Source organism: Lemur catta, chromosome 14, assembly GCF_020740605.2.
Source record: "Lemur catta isolate mLemCat1 chromosome 14, mLemCat1.pri, whole genome shotgun sequence".
NCBI lineage: Eukaryota > Metazoa > Chordata > Mammalia > Primates > Lemuridae > Lemur > Lemur catta.
Genome location: NC_059141.1, coordinates 55,850,054 through 55,864,786, shown reverse-complemented (window position 1 = coordinate 55,864,786; position 14,733 = coordinate 55,850,054). Strand labels below are relative to the sequence as shown.

Genomic DNA, 14,733 nt, shown 5'->3' with positions numbered 1-14,733 from the left:
TTGTTGAGAGATATTTAAGGAAAACCTAAATAAATATAATGTAGTATATACTGTGACTGTGGATTAGATGATATAGTATTGGAAAGATATCACTTTTCTCAGTGTAGATATATAGAAGTAGTGCCTGCAGTCCTCATCAAATCCTGACAAGTTGTTTCTGAAGTTTGACAACTAGTTGTAAATTTATATGGAAATGCAAGGAACCAAGAATAGTCAAAACACTCATGAAGAAGAACAAGGTAAGGAGACTTATTCTTTCATTAAGACTTATAATACAGTGGTAATTAAGACATGGTAGAGTGTGTAGGGATAGATGTCCGTATCAATGGGTCAGAATATACAGTCCAAAATAGTCAAGTATACATGTATGTGTTATAGGACAGGAAGGTTTAGAAATCACTTTAGTATTCCTTTTCTTAACCTGAGTGGTGGTTACACAGGTGTTCACTTTTTAAAAATTGCAGATTTATTTTAAATTCCCTCAAGAAATTTATAAAAAACAAAACTAAACTAAACAATACCAATAAAAATAACATCCCTCTGTACCTACTCCATAGAGATGCAAATAGCAGTTAATGTTTTTAGTTTACCATTGTAAATCTAAATAATATAGTTATGCCCTATTACTTGAATTAACAAATTTATACAATTTCTTTTGACTCTATTCTGGAAGATGAAGAATATAATGCACTTATATTATTTTGCCTTTTTTTCCTTCCTCGTTCTATTTATTTGATATATTTTAACTCTTCTAACAATCTGTCACTTTTAGTAACATTTAAAACCTCTGTTTATGAAATTGATTATTAACATTAGAGATACTTACAGACTCTTTTCCATGAAAGGGAGAATTTTACATTTAGTAGTGTATAACAGACACTTTAATTTCTTTTTGGCTTCCTTTTTCAAAGTCATACACTTTTCTCATTTTTTTAATTGCATGCCATTTTTCTTCTGGTTTTTTGTGGTTTTTTTGTTATTGTTGTTGGCATATTTTCTCAGTAGTTTTTATTTCTCACGTAAGTTAAAGGACTAGGAAATATTGTTTTTCCTTATTATTAAGTTAATAATTTGAGTGGATATTGATTTCTAGCTTCAAAATCTTTTTTTACTGCTAGCATAGAGTACACTACTCCATATTTTTTAGCATCTTGTATTTTTTTTAATAAATCTGGTGTTAGTCTGATTCTTATTTCTTTTTAGATAGTCTGTTTTTTACTTTATAAGCTTTTAGGGTTTTCTCTTAATATTAGAGATATAATAAGATGTGTCCAAGCATGGGTCCTAGGCCCTTAATCGCTAGTAAAGCTTCTTGGTGTCTGGAAAAACGTGAAGATTATATGTTTCATCTTGTTTGAAAACTTTTTTTTCTATCATTTCTTTCTTACTCTTTATTATCTCTATTTTCCCTTTCTGTATTTTCTGTTAAATAGATCCTGGGCTACATGATCAATTCTCCATGCCTTTTAGCTTTTCTTTCATATTTTCCATCTTCTATATTTTCTATATATTAATACTTCTTTGGTATTTTTTTAAATTTCAGCTTGCCTATTTTTGTCTTTTTTGCGGGGGGGATTGGGGGCTAGAGCGCCATGGCATCGGCCTAGCTCACAGCAACCTCAAACTCCTGGGCTCAAGCAATCCTCCTACCTCAGCCTCCTAAGTAGCTGGGACTATTGGCTTGCGTCACCACACCCAGTTAATTTTTCCTATTTTTAGTAGAGACAGGGTTTCAGGTTTCACTCTTGCTCAGGGCTCAGGCTGGTCTTGAACTCCTGAGCTCAAGCGATCCTCCTGCCTTGGCCTCCCAGAGTGCTAGGATTACAAGTGTGAGCCACCACACCTGGCCTCATTTTAGTTTTTATCTGTGCATAGTTGTATTGCTCAGGTCATCCATCCAACACCTAGTGATTTATTTATTTTTTTTCATTTCAGTAGTGGTTAAGCTAATGCAAAGAAACTCTGTTATTCTCTTGCTTCTTTTTATATAATTAGGCAGGTTTCCCTGTATTGTCTGTGTGTTAAAACTAGGCAGGACATTGATAATAGTGTGGAATTTCCTCAGAAAGTTAAACATTGGAGATATTACTTGACCTAGCAATTCTACTTCTACATACACACCCAAGAGAAATAAAAACGCTATGTCCACACAAAAACTTTTACATGAATGTTCATAGTAGGATTATTCATAATAGTCAAAAGAAGCAACCCAAATGTCCATTGACAGATGAATGTATAAACAAAATGTGGTATATTCTTATAATGGAATATTATGTAGCCATCAAAAGCAATAAAGTACTAATACATGCTACAACATGGATGAACTTTGAAAATATGGTAAGTGAAAGAATTTAGTAACCAAATACCAATTGACTTATACATTTTAAATAGGTGACTTTTATAGTATTTGAATTATATATTAATAATGCTGTTAGTCTCCTCTGTTCCAAAAAAAAAAAAAAAGGAAGAAAGGAAGAGAAAAGACAGACAAAAAAGGAGACAGGTAGCTAGGAATCTACCTGCCCAAATGAGGAGGGCTTACTATGGATAGCTGGCACACTTAAACATTTTATTCCTTTGGATAAGGTGGAAATGGTTGGCAAATACAATGTTCAAGGTAATTTCCCTCACTATTGTGTCTCCTATCAGTGTTTCTTTCTGTTAAACTAGAACTTGTTTTTTCTTAAAGTTGTGGTCTGCTTATGTTACCTTTCTTTCTTTACTTTGCAGTGCTTTTATACTTCTATTCATTTTTTATCTATTAAACATATTTTTTTACATTCAGTAAGACATGGAAGAGGAAGTGAACATATGCTTTTTCATCCATCTTTAAGTGTAAGGGCCTATAATTTTTATAGCTCTTGAACTGATTCCAAGGGTAACATTAATAAGTGAAATTTTCGTTGTATAGAAAACTCTTTGAGTTGTCTGGAATGAGGAGAAATGCATACTGATTTCTGCATGTCTAGTTAACAAGTAATTCTGAGACTGGGTTTCTGACTTTGACTTCACCAATTTGCTATATGTGACTTGCATTTGGCAGTTTATTAATTTGTATTTTTACTCTCTGTGTAGGCTATTGGTTAATTATGGACAGTCTTTATATTTTAAATTCTTATAGTTGTACACTTATGGGAAAAGTTTCTTAAATATGGAAATGTATATTCATCATATAGTATTTAAGTCATTTATTCAACGTAATTATACAATTTCAAAATTCCACTAATTGTATTTTAATGTGCTTCTAATCAGAAAAACTTGCATTGTGACAACTTGCAGATGCTAACTTACTTTTTTCTACTGTGATTTCCTTACAGGTTTGATGAACTTGTAAAAAAATTCAAAGTCGAATATCATGCTGGTGGCTCTACCCAGAATTCAATTAAAGTTGCTCAGGTTGGTTAATTATTTTAAAAGTTAAAATGATTCTAGACTTTTGACCATTCTGCATAATTGTTCCAGTGTATATTTTGTTCATTTTGAATTGGGGATTTAGCAGTCATTGCGCATCTAATAAACAAAAATTATTTTAATTGGTATTTCTTTGGTTATTGTAAGCTTGAACATCTTTTAATATGTTTATTGTTCGTTTACATTTCTTGATTACTTATATCCTTTTGCTATTTTATAATTTTTCATGTTATTTGTAGAAATTCTTCATATTTCATGGATTTTTTTAATTTTATAAGTTGAAAGTATTCCTTGTTTCTTATTTGTATGTTAACTCTGTAGTGTCTTTTACCATGCTAAAGTTCTTAATATAACTATCAAAGTTTTTAGTATAATTAAACTTCATGGCTTCTGTGTTTTCTGCATGTCTCCTTAGAAAGGACGTGCCTATCATAAGATACTACAAATTCTTCTGTATTATATGCAGATACATAATACATTCATATATATACATAAATATACATGATATATTTGTATCTAAGTGTGTGTGTATTACACACACTTAGGATCTGTCTTTTATGTATGTATGAATCTATATATCAATACCTATACCCATATTTTCCAACGGGAAATTGAATAACCCCATTTATTTTATGGGGTACAGATGTTTAGGTTATGAATAAATTCATTTTGACATACTCTTTGAGTCACTAGTTTAACCTAATCTTGAATCAGAATGTGGGTAGTCTGTTTAAACTTGCAATTTTGAAAGATATGAAACAGCTTTATATGCCTCTTGGTTTTGACCTCTGCAATTTGAATGCTAGCTCAGAATCCCACTCAGTACAATCACAGGTCAATTCTGATGAACTAGCATCATTTTTCTTTTTCATTGATTAATGCCTTTCCCTTTGAATTCTAATTAACTTCAAGGACTAGAGAAGTGGAAAATTGACAAGTAAAATTCAAAATGATTTCTTTTCCTTTGAAGTAACTCTTAGTTGATTTAGACCTACAGTATAATTATTCCACATACTTCCAAAGCTCAAACTTAATAATAGTGTTAAAATATTTTAGGTTGTAAAAATTAATCTTTAAGATGGTCATTATTGTGAAGTGGCCTGAGAGAAGGTCTTTGTCAATTATTTGTATTTTGTTTTAATTTGTAAAACATCCTGCTGGTCACTGTGTGAGCTTAGATTAATAGAAAAAAGATAATTTACTTTTTTGTCCTTAGATATTATATTAGTCTGCTCAGGCTGCCATAACAAAATACCACAGACTAGATGGCTTAAACAACAGAGATTTATTTTCTTATAGTTGTGGAGTATAGAAGTCCAAGATCAAGGTGCTGTCAGGGTTGTTTTCTTGTGAGGCCTCTTTTTCTGGCTTGTAGATTGTGGCCATCTTGGGATGTCCTCAACTGGCCTTTCCTGTGTGCACCTTTGGAGAGAGCGATCTCTGGTGTTTCTTCCTCCTCTTATGAGGAACCCAGTCCTATTGATTAGGGTCCTATCCTTATGATCTCATTTAACTTTAATTATCTCCTTAAAGATCCTATCTCTTAATACAGTCACATAGGGGATGAGGGCATCAATGTGTGAATTTGGTAGGGATGGAGGCCAACATAGTTTTGTTTACAACAGATATTTTTCTTGAAGCCTCAATTTATTAAAGCATATTCTGCTACCTTTTCAGTCTTTTCTCCTTCTAGATCTGCGGGGGCTATTAGCTGTTAGCTTTCTGAGGAACTTCTACACTATTATCAACGTCCTGCCTAGTTTTAACACACAGACAATACAGGGAAACCTGCCTAATTATATGAAAAGAAGCAACTAGAGAATAACGGAGTTTCTTTGCATTAGCTTAACCACTACTGAAATGAAAAAAAATAAATAAATCACTAGTTAGATGGATGGCCTGAGCAATACAACTATGCACAGATAAAAACTAAAATGAGGCCAGGTATGGTGGCTCACACTTGTAATCCTAGCACTCTGGGAGGCCAAGGCAGGAGGATCGCTTGAGCTCAGGAGTTCAAGACCAGCCTGAGCCCTGAGCAAGAGTGAAACCCTGTCTCTACTAAAAATAGGAAAAATTAGCTGGGTGTGATGACGCAAGCCTATAGTCCCAGCTACTTAGGAGGCTGAGGTAGGAGGATTGCTTGAGCCCAGGAGTTTGAGGTTGCTGTGAGCTAGGCTGACGCCATGGCGCTCTAGCCCCCAATCCTCCCCCAAAAAAGACAAAAATAAGCAAGTTGAAATTTAAAAAAATACCAAAGAAATATTAATATATAGAAGATGTAGAAGATGGAAAATATGAAAGAAAAGCTAAAAGGCATGGAGAATTGATCATGTAGCCCAGGATCTATTTAACAGAAAATACAGAAAGGGAAAATAGAAATAATAAAGCATAAGAAAGTAAATTCTGTCCTTTCTTGAGGATCTTCATCAATTTCTATCTTTTCAAAATTTATTAATTATATAATTAATATCAACTTCTCCCTCAGATTTCTACCTAATGTTGGTCTCATTAATAAAATAGTCATTGCCTATTGTTATTGTTTTTCACTTTTCATAGTACTTCATGTGCTTTGTAACAAGGTATTCTTGTAATTGTTTACTTGTTCTTTAGCAAGATGATAAATTGGAAATTTTGGGTAAGCTCATACAATATTTTTGCTTCGTAATTGGTGGTACATTTGGAATTGAAATCCTATCTTGATTCCGAGACTATCAGTCATTCTTTTATACCATATGCAGAGCAGTTCAGTTTAGTTCAAGCAACATTCATTCATTTAGAGACAAGGTCTTTCTCGTCACCCAGGCTGGAGTGTAGTGGCTGAACTCAAAGGATCTTCCTACCTCAGCCTCCCAAGTAGCTAGGACTAGAGGCACACACTACCACACCTGGCTAATTTTTTGTACAGTTAGGGTCTAGCCATGTTGCCCAGCACCTGGCAAAATGTGTGTGGGTATGTGTGTATGTATATAAGGGTATATATAATGTGTGTGTGTGTATGTGTGTGTGTGTATTTAATTTACACATATATAAAATGGAATACTATTCACCATCAATAAGAAAAGAAATTTTGACATATGCTACAGCATGGATGAACCCCGAGGACTTTATGTGAAATGAAATAAGCCAATCCCAAAAGGACAAATACTATAGGATTCTACTTACATGAGATACCAAGAATAGACAAATTCATAGAGACAGAAAGTAGAATTGTGGCTATATACTTTTCAGTGGTTAAGATAGTAAATTCTGGGTTATGTATAATTTACCACAATTAATAAATAACTTAAAAATAGATTTTAGAAATGCTTCTATAGGAAACATTAGCCTAATTTAAGTTACAGATTTCATTAGCTTATTCAGTAGTTAATGAGGCAACATAACAGACCAAGAGCATGGGTTTGCTCTTGGGAGCATGGGAGTGCATCAGAACTGATTTTGGGTTCAAGCTTTTTCATTTTACTGGCTATGAAGCCATGATCAATTTATTCAGCTTCTTTGTGGTTTTATCTGTAAATGAAGAGGTAAAAGTTTAGTTCAGATGGAAGTTATAAGGATTACATTATATGATGAATGTTTTTTAAAAAAGATTATACTACTTTTTAAAAGAAAATTTGGAAAATATGAGCATTAAAGTCCCTTACCATTTCCCAAATTTTCTTCATCTTCACATGCTTTAAATGTACTTATTTGTGGATAGAGCAACCAGATTTGTGACTCTCATTCTCTTAAAAATACTTAACTGTAATTTAGCCCTCAACTGAGTATTGTGTATGGTTTTTCAGTTCCCCAGAGATTTTCTGACTACTTTTCCTTTGTATTTGATTGATCTGATTACATTGTCAAAATGTAATCTGTGATAGGAATATCCATACAGCTTTGAAAAATATTCCTTTAGAAGAAGTATCTTTTAGAGAGAATTTCTCAGATTTTCCTTGGCAACCATTAATAGCTGGTACTAGCCCCCTTTGTACATGGAACAGTTATTTACTGAACATCTGCTAGGTGGTAGTTGTTGTGCTAGTCAGTAACTGGTAACTTAAGCTGTTTTTCCTAAATGTTAAGTATAATCTGAAAAAAATATTTATCGCCACAAAGTGATTAATCCTAATACAGTTTTGGTTGTATCCCGTGGGTTGAATGAATGATGAAATTGAGGTTGGCCTTGAAGCTTTCTTTAAGGCTAGGCAAATACAGTAGAAAGGTGGCAAGAACAGCCCAGTAGCAAAGGTGCTGGATTATATTGTACGTTTATTTTTTATTGCTCAGGCTATCTCAAACTCCTGGCCTCAGTGATCCTCCCACCTTGGCTTCCCGAAGTACTGGGATTACAGGCATGAGCCACAGTGCCCAGCCTCTCTTTTCTTATCTATGTGAATTCTCCTTCACTCCCAGTTTCTCTGTCGCTAAAGAATACAGCTAATAATGATGGAGTCAGGATTTGAACTAGTATCTGATTTAGTTCAGTCTGCTTTTAAACAGGGTCATAGCTTATAGCCAAGTATGATCCACATCGAGGCCCTGACCTGTACATTGTTTTTAAAATTTTTTTAAAAGATTGCCAACAATTAATACTCATGATGTACGTTATTTTAAATACAAAGATATGGATTTTGCTTCTCTTTTGTGGCCTACCTGGACTCAAATTTCTAAAGGACAATACACCATCAGGCTGAAGAAACACTTCTCCCCTCAGTAGGTCTTGTTTTCTATTAATAGTTTACTACGGACTACACACCTTTTAATTACCCTCTGCTGTAGGTAAGCTGACCAGGTATCCCTGTTTGCCCAGGACTGTCCTAGTTGTAACAGTGAAAGTCTGGCTTCCTGGGAAACCCTTCTCTGGGATACAAAAGGACATTTTTTGGTGGTATATGTAGAAGTTGGAGAAATAAGATGGCTTCAACAATAGGGGTTGAAAGCAATACTGATTTTAATGTTCAATTGATATGGCATAAATTATTCACTTTTTGTTTTTTCTTCTGACTGCTGATATTGGGAACTGTGATTTGTGGTTCACAGGAATGGATCATCCATTGCTATATCACTTTGGGTGAAGTGACTTAAGTATATGTGGTAGGCGGAATATAAGGTGCCCTTGAAGATGTCGACCTCCTAAATCCCTGGACCTTGTGAATATGCCTTACATGGCATAAGGGACTATGCACATGTGATTAAGATTAGGGTCATTGAGATGGGAGATTCTTCTGAATTATCTGGTAGGACTCAATCTAATCATATGTAGACTTAGAACAGGGAAGAAAAATGGTTGCAAGTGATTTGAGGTATGAAGAAGACTTAACCTCTGACTTTGAAGGTAGAAGAGGACAATGAGCCAAGGCAGGAAGGTAGTCTCTGGTACCTGGGAATGGTCCTCAGCTGACAGTCAGTTCTACAACTGCTAGGAACTGAATTCTGCCAACAGCCTGAATGACCTGACACCTCATTCAGACTTTTTTCCTGTCTTTGTAGGATAATACATTTTTGTTGTTTAAGCTGCCAAGTTTGGAGTAATTTGTTTTGGCAGCAGTAGAAAACTATTAATAATATAGTGTGCAATTTAACCTTGTAATTGTTAAGTGGTAAAGGTTAGTGTTTGACTTTATTGAGTAATTGTGTACTTTGTATTGAGATAGAGCTAATTTGATTTTTAACGTTTTGATTATTGTAACCATGTTTGCTAAGAGTTTAGATAATAAAAATGAGGATTACTTCAGTACCAACACCATCATAGTCTTTACATTACCAAAAAGAAGGATAAATGGCTATGATGTTTTAATGATAAAACCTCATATAACTGGATTAGGGAGGTAAATAACCAAAACAGCATACCTCACAATATGCAGAAAAGAATTTGGGATTGGACATGGTAGAGAAGAGAATCTGAAAGCAAATGTAGAAAATGACAGGCAATTACTTCTTAATTAGTCAACAGTTATTTTAATCTCGCAAAAAGATACTGATGCTTAGTCGAAAATAGTGGCCTCCGAATTAGTTTAGGCATACCACACAAATGAACATGCATTATTACATTGTGCCCTTGGTCGTTTTATGAAACTGAATAGAGTTACATTTCCTGATTCAGAACTCTAATGACCTGTGGGAGAAATCAGAGGGAACATTTTGATAATGTGTTGGCACTTTATAATTTGGAGCTCATAATATCAGATCTTACCAGTAATCATACTTACATATGTTGCAAATCATGTCAACAACAAAATGTTCCCAAAGCTCTTAGGTATTTTGATTTGTCAAATCATGTTCTTGAAGATTTTAATGAAACCATAGGCCACAAAAACAAAATATTGTTACTTTGTCCAAATACAATTCAAGATTTATGTACTTGTATATTTGACAGATAGTACAACTATACATTTTGGCAAATTTCATTCAGTCGAAACTTCTTCTTATGAAATTGAAAAGATCTTATCTGCGTGAAGTCTTGCATACCTCATAGACAACACTGTTAAAAAGCAGTGTAATTTGCTTACCTGTGATATTGATGCTTTCGTAATGAGCATTTTTGGTTACGTTTCAGTTTTTTAAAAAATGCGTAGAAGCACTTAATGTGATTTTTGACTTGAAAGAAATGAGAGAAGATGGCCTCCTTGGATATGTGCCTAAAAGATGGCTGTCATTGTTGCTGGGCATAGAAGAGCTGCCCTGTAGTAAAATATTATTGAAATGTGGGACAAGAAGAATAAATACTCTCTAACTTGGCAATACATTGAGGATGAGAATGGAAAAAAAGATTAAAGTAAAACAAAAATTTATGTGCCATTTCTCCAAATATATTTGATGACATTTGAAGATGCCATAAGGAGGCTAGAAAAAACTCGTACAACGAACAAATGGCTCATTTTTATGTAATAAGAGTGCTTCAGAACTCAAGGAAAAAAGTCACCAGAAAAGGGCAGCCAAATTAAATAGAACTTTTTTGGTTTCTTCACTAAAACTGTAACTTATTTGAAATCCAATTTTGATACCACAAATTCAGATTACCTCTGTGCTTCAAAATCATTTCTTTGAAAAAGAGATGTTTTACTTAGGACGATGTCCACTGTCCTGAGTATTTTAAAATGATGGACATTTTAGACATGGATAAGCCTATATAGTGAATCTATAAATTGAAAAGGACATGATTAATAAGCAGCTAGAGTACCAAAACATACATTTACATGAAAGGTAGATGAATGTTTTTATAGAACTACAAACTAATTCCTGTATATCTAACCACCTGTTGTTGCTAGTAAATAAAATCCCAAGTATTCTGTGTTTACATGCTTTTGTTGAGAGGACATTTAACTTGATGTCAGCAAATTGGACTGACACCAAGAATGTGGGCCTCATATGTCAGAGCTGCAAGTCAAAGTAGATTTTATATTTGACTATATTAAGTTTTAGCACACATAAAAGAAGGATGACCTAAAGACTAGTCAATTCAGAGAAGTATTATTTGAAGGGAAACACAAAAGTTAAAATATTTTATTTCATGGGAGAAAAAGAAGTATTTCATTGTTCTTTTTTTATTAAACTGGGGTTACACTCTTCTTTCAAAAAGTCTTACATTGGTGTATCTTAAGAATATACGGAGATACTGTGCCGGCTTTTATGGAGCCTGAGGGCATGCTCACCCAACCCATCCCTGCCTAGCTGTACCCCTGCCTAGCTGTACTCCTTCACCTGCCTCTGCTATGGCAGAGAATTAGGACTCACCTGAAGTTCCAGGACCCCACCCACCACCTGGGACATTGGAATGCTTCTCCTGAGGTTCTCCTAGAACCAGTCACAGGACCCAAAAAGAATATTGCAGCTTGTTCCTTCTGGCAAGTGCCACCTAAGGACAGGTCGATTTGCACACCCTTTACAGCATTTTCTGACTCAGTCACAGGGTGTGGTTGATTCTCACTCACAAGCACCACCTACTGTCTCAGAGATTAAACTAGGCATTATCTAAACAAAAGAAAATCCAAAAATAAGAAGCAACAGCTGCTCCAGATGAGAAGGAATCAGTGAAAGAACTCTAGAAGTATGAAGAATCAGTGAAAGGTCACCCCCAAAAGGCAACACCAGCTCTCTAGCAATGGATACCAACCAAAATCAGAATATTGAAATGACAGATGAAGAATTCCAAACACAGATTGTAAGTAAGCTCAACGAAAAAGAAGAAAAAATGGAAAACCAGCACAAACCACAAAAAAAAAAAAAAAAAAAAAAAAAATTCAGGAAATGAATGAAAAATTCACTAAAGAAATTGAAGTATTAAAAAAAAATCAAACAGACCTTCTGGAAATGAAAAATTCATTCAAGGAAATTCAAAACACAGTGGAAGGCCTTAAGAATAGATGAGACCAGGCAGAAGAAAGAATCTCAGAACTTGAAGAAACACCTTCAAATTAAACAAGTTGGTCAAAGATAAAGAACAGAGAATTAAGAGGAAGAAACAAAGCCTGCAAGAAATATGGGACTATGTAAAGAGGCCAAACATAAGAATTATAGGCATCCCTGAGGGTGAAGAAGGAATCACCACACAAGGGTTGGAAAAACTATTTGAGGGAATAATAGAGGAAAACTTCCCTGCTCTTGCTATGAAATTTAGATATCCACCTACAAGAAGCTCAAAGGAAATCAAGGGTATCCAGATGGGCAAAGAGAAGGTCAAACTATCACTCTTTGCTGATGATATGATTTTATATCTAGAAAACCCCAGGGATTCTGCCGAGACTCCTGGAATTGATAAATAAATTCAACAAAGTCTCAGGTTACAAAATCAGTGTACACAAATCAATAGAAAATTGCAGATGATGTAAACAGATGGAAAAACATATCATGTTCATGGATTGGCAGAATCAGCATTGTTAAAATGTCCATACTACCCAAAGTGATTTACAGATTCAATGTAATCCCCATCAAAATACCGTCATTTTTCACAGATCTAGAAAAAATAATTCTATGTTTTGTTTGGAACCAGAAAAGAGCTGGAATAGCCAAAGCCACCTTAAGCAAAAGGAATAAATCTGGAGACATCACTTTACCAAACTTTAAGCTATACTACTAGGGTATAGTAACCAAAACAGCATGGTACTGGTATAAAAATAGAGACATAGACTGATAGAACAAAACAGAGAATCCAGATATAAAACCATCCATATATTGCCATCTGACCTTTGACAAAGTAGACAGTAATAAACACCAGGGAAAAGAATCCTTAAGTATTCAGTAAATGTTGCTGGGAAAATTGGATAGCCACATGTAGAAGACTGAAACAGGATCTGCACCTCTCACCACTCACAAAAATTAATTTAAGATGGGTCACAGACTTAAATCTAAGACATGAAACCATAAGAATTCTAGAAGAAAATGTTGGAAAATCTCTTCTGGATATCAGCCTAGGCAAGAATTCATGACCTATTATTTTTTATTGTTTTTTTTCTTACTGTTTTATTCATTTGCCTTTTAAATCATATAGGAATAAAAGAGCAGCAATTATAAATGAAAAATTCAGTAAAACTGGCATTTATATTTACCTATGTAGTTACCTTTACCAGGGTTCTTTATTTCTTCATATAGAATCTACTTAGTGTCTAGTGTCCTTTTATTTTAGACTGAAGTACTCTACAGCATTTCTTGTAGGGTAAATCTGCTATTAACAAACTTCCTTGGCTTTTGTTTATCTGAGAATGTCTTATTATCTCCTTTATTTTTGAAGGATACTTTTGTTGAATATAGAATTCATGGTTGCTAGTGCTTCTTTTAGTATGGTAAATATGTCAACTAATGCCTTCTGGCCTCCATGGTTCCTGATAAGAATTGGTTCTTAATCTTACTGAGGATGCTTACTTGTGACAAGTTGCTTTTCTGTCACTGATTACAAAATTCTTCCTTTGTCTTTGTCTTTCAGTAATTTGACTATAATGTATCTTGGTAGGACTCTTTTTGTGTTTGTCATGCTTGGAGTTCATTCTTTCCTCAAATTTGGAAAGTTTTTGGTCATTATATCTTCAAATATTTTTTTCTATTATTTTCTCTCCCTTCTCTTCTCCTTCTCATATTCCCATAATGAATATGTTGGTCTGCTTGATAGTTGTTTTTTTGAAGGGAGTTTGGAGCAGCCTACTCCACTAATGTACTCCATAATTATTTGCTATGTATTGTCATTTTATTTATTTATTTATTTAGTTAGTTAGTTAGTTAGTTAGTTAATCAGTCAGTCAGTATTGTCATTTTATTTATTTAGTTAGTTATTTAGTTAGTCAGTCAGTCAGTCAGTCAGTTGGTCAGTCTGTCAATCTCTGTCTATCTGGTATGGCTGTTCCTAAAAAGTTTCTAAACCTTTGTAAAACATTGGTCACCCTGTGTTAAGGTCAAGGGTCCATTGTTTCTATTCACACTCTGGAGCTATTGGTTTTTTAACCTGGACCTACATCATTTATTTATATTACCTTTTAGTAGCTCTATTTTATACTATTGTATATCCTCTCAATCACTAGATCCTTATATCAGCCTATACAGTAGGCAAGATGTACTCTTCATTCTAATGATAAGGATTCTGATTAAATAAAATCAAAAAATGTCATGGTGGGTAACTAAGCAAAGCAGAGTTAGAACCCTGATGTTCTAACTGGTAACCTCAGTTTGTTCTCCTTACTAGAGATTTTTATTTCATCTTTAGAGGACTTCAGTATTGATTTCTCTAAATTTTAGAGATTTTTGAGTAGTGTTTGACATACTCTCTCCACTTCTTACAGTCTTCCTTGATTTGGGAAGAATTGGAGGTTGTCAGACAGAGTCAAGTATACATCATTTTAAATACAATTCCTTAGTAAGTGGACTCTTTCTTTTATGCTTCCTAGGGACAACATTTTTCCTTGGAGCTTGAATACCTTTCTGTCCCTTGGAAATTTATGGTATTATCTGTTTTATTGCAATTTTCGGAAGCCCAATGACCAGCTACATGAAGTATTTCTATTTGGATTTTTGTTGCTGTTGTTGTTGAGACAGCATCTCATTTGTCACCCCTGCTAGAGTACAGTGGCATCATACCTCACTGCAACCTCCAACTCCTGGGCCCAAGCGATCCTCCTGCCTCAGTCTCCCGAGTAGCTGGGACTATAGGCTTGCACCACCACACCCAGCTAATTTTTCTATTTTTAGTAGATATGGGGTCTCACTCTTGCTCAGGCTGGTCTCAAACTCAAGCAGTCCTCCAGCCTTGGCTCCCAAAATGCTGGGATTATAGGCTTAAGCCACTGTGCCTGACCAGGTATTTCTATTTGTTTTAAGTAAGTTCGCTTGTTTTTAAGCTTCCTGCAGTTTGATTTA

General features: G+C 34.5%; 1 protein-coding gene across 2 annotated transcripts in view; it reads left to right on the top strand.

Moving 5' to 3' along the window:
- The window catches only part of ADK (adenosine kinase), a 497,861-nt gene that overhangs the window by 158,313 nt on the left and 324,815 nt on the right, over window positions 1-14,733 (top strand). For both annotated transcript variants that reach the window (XM_045568944.1, XM_045568945.1), the window contains exon 4: window positions 3,318-3,396. In XM_045568944.1, coding sequence (XP_045424900.1) covers window positions 3,318-3,396 — 79 coding nt within the window. The remainder of the gene's footprint in view (window positions 1-3,317; window positions 3,397-14,733) is intronic.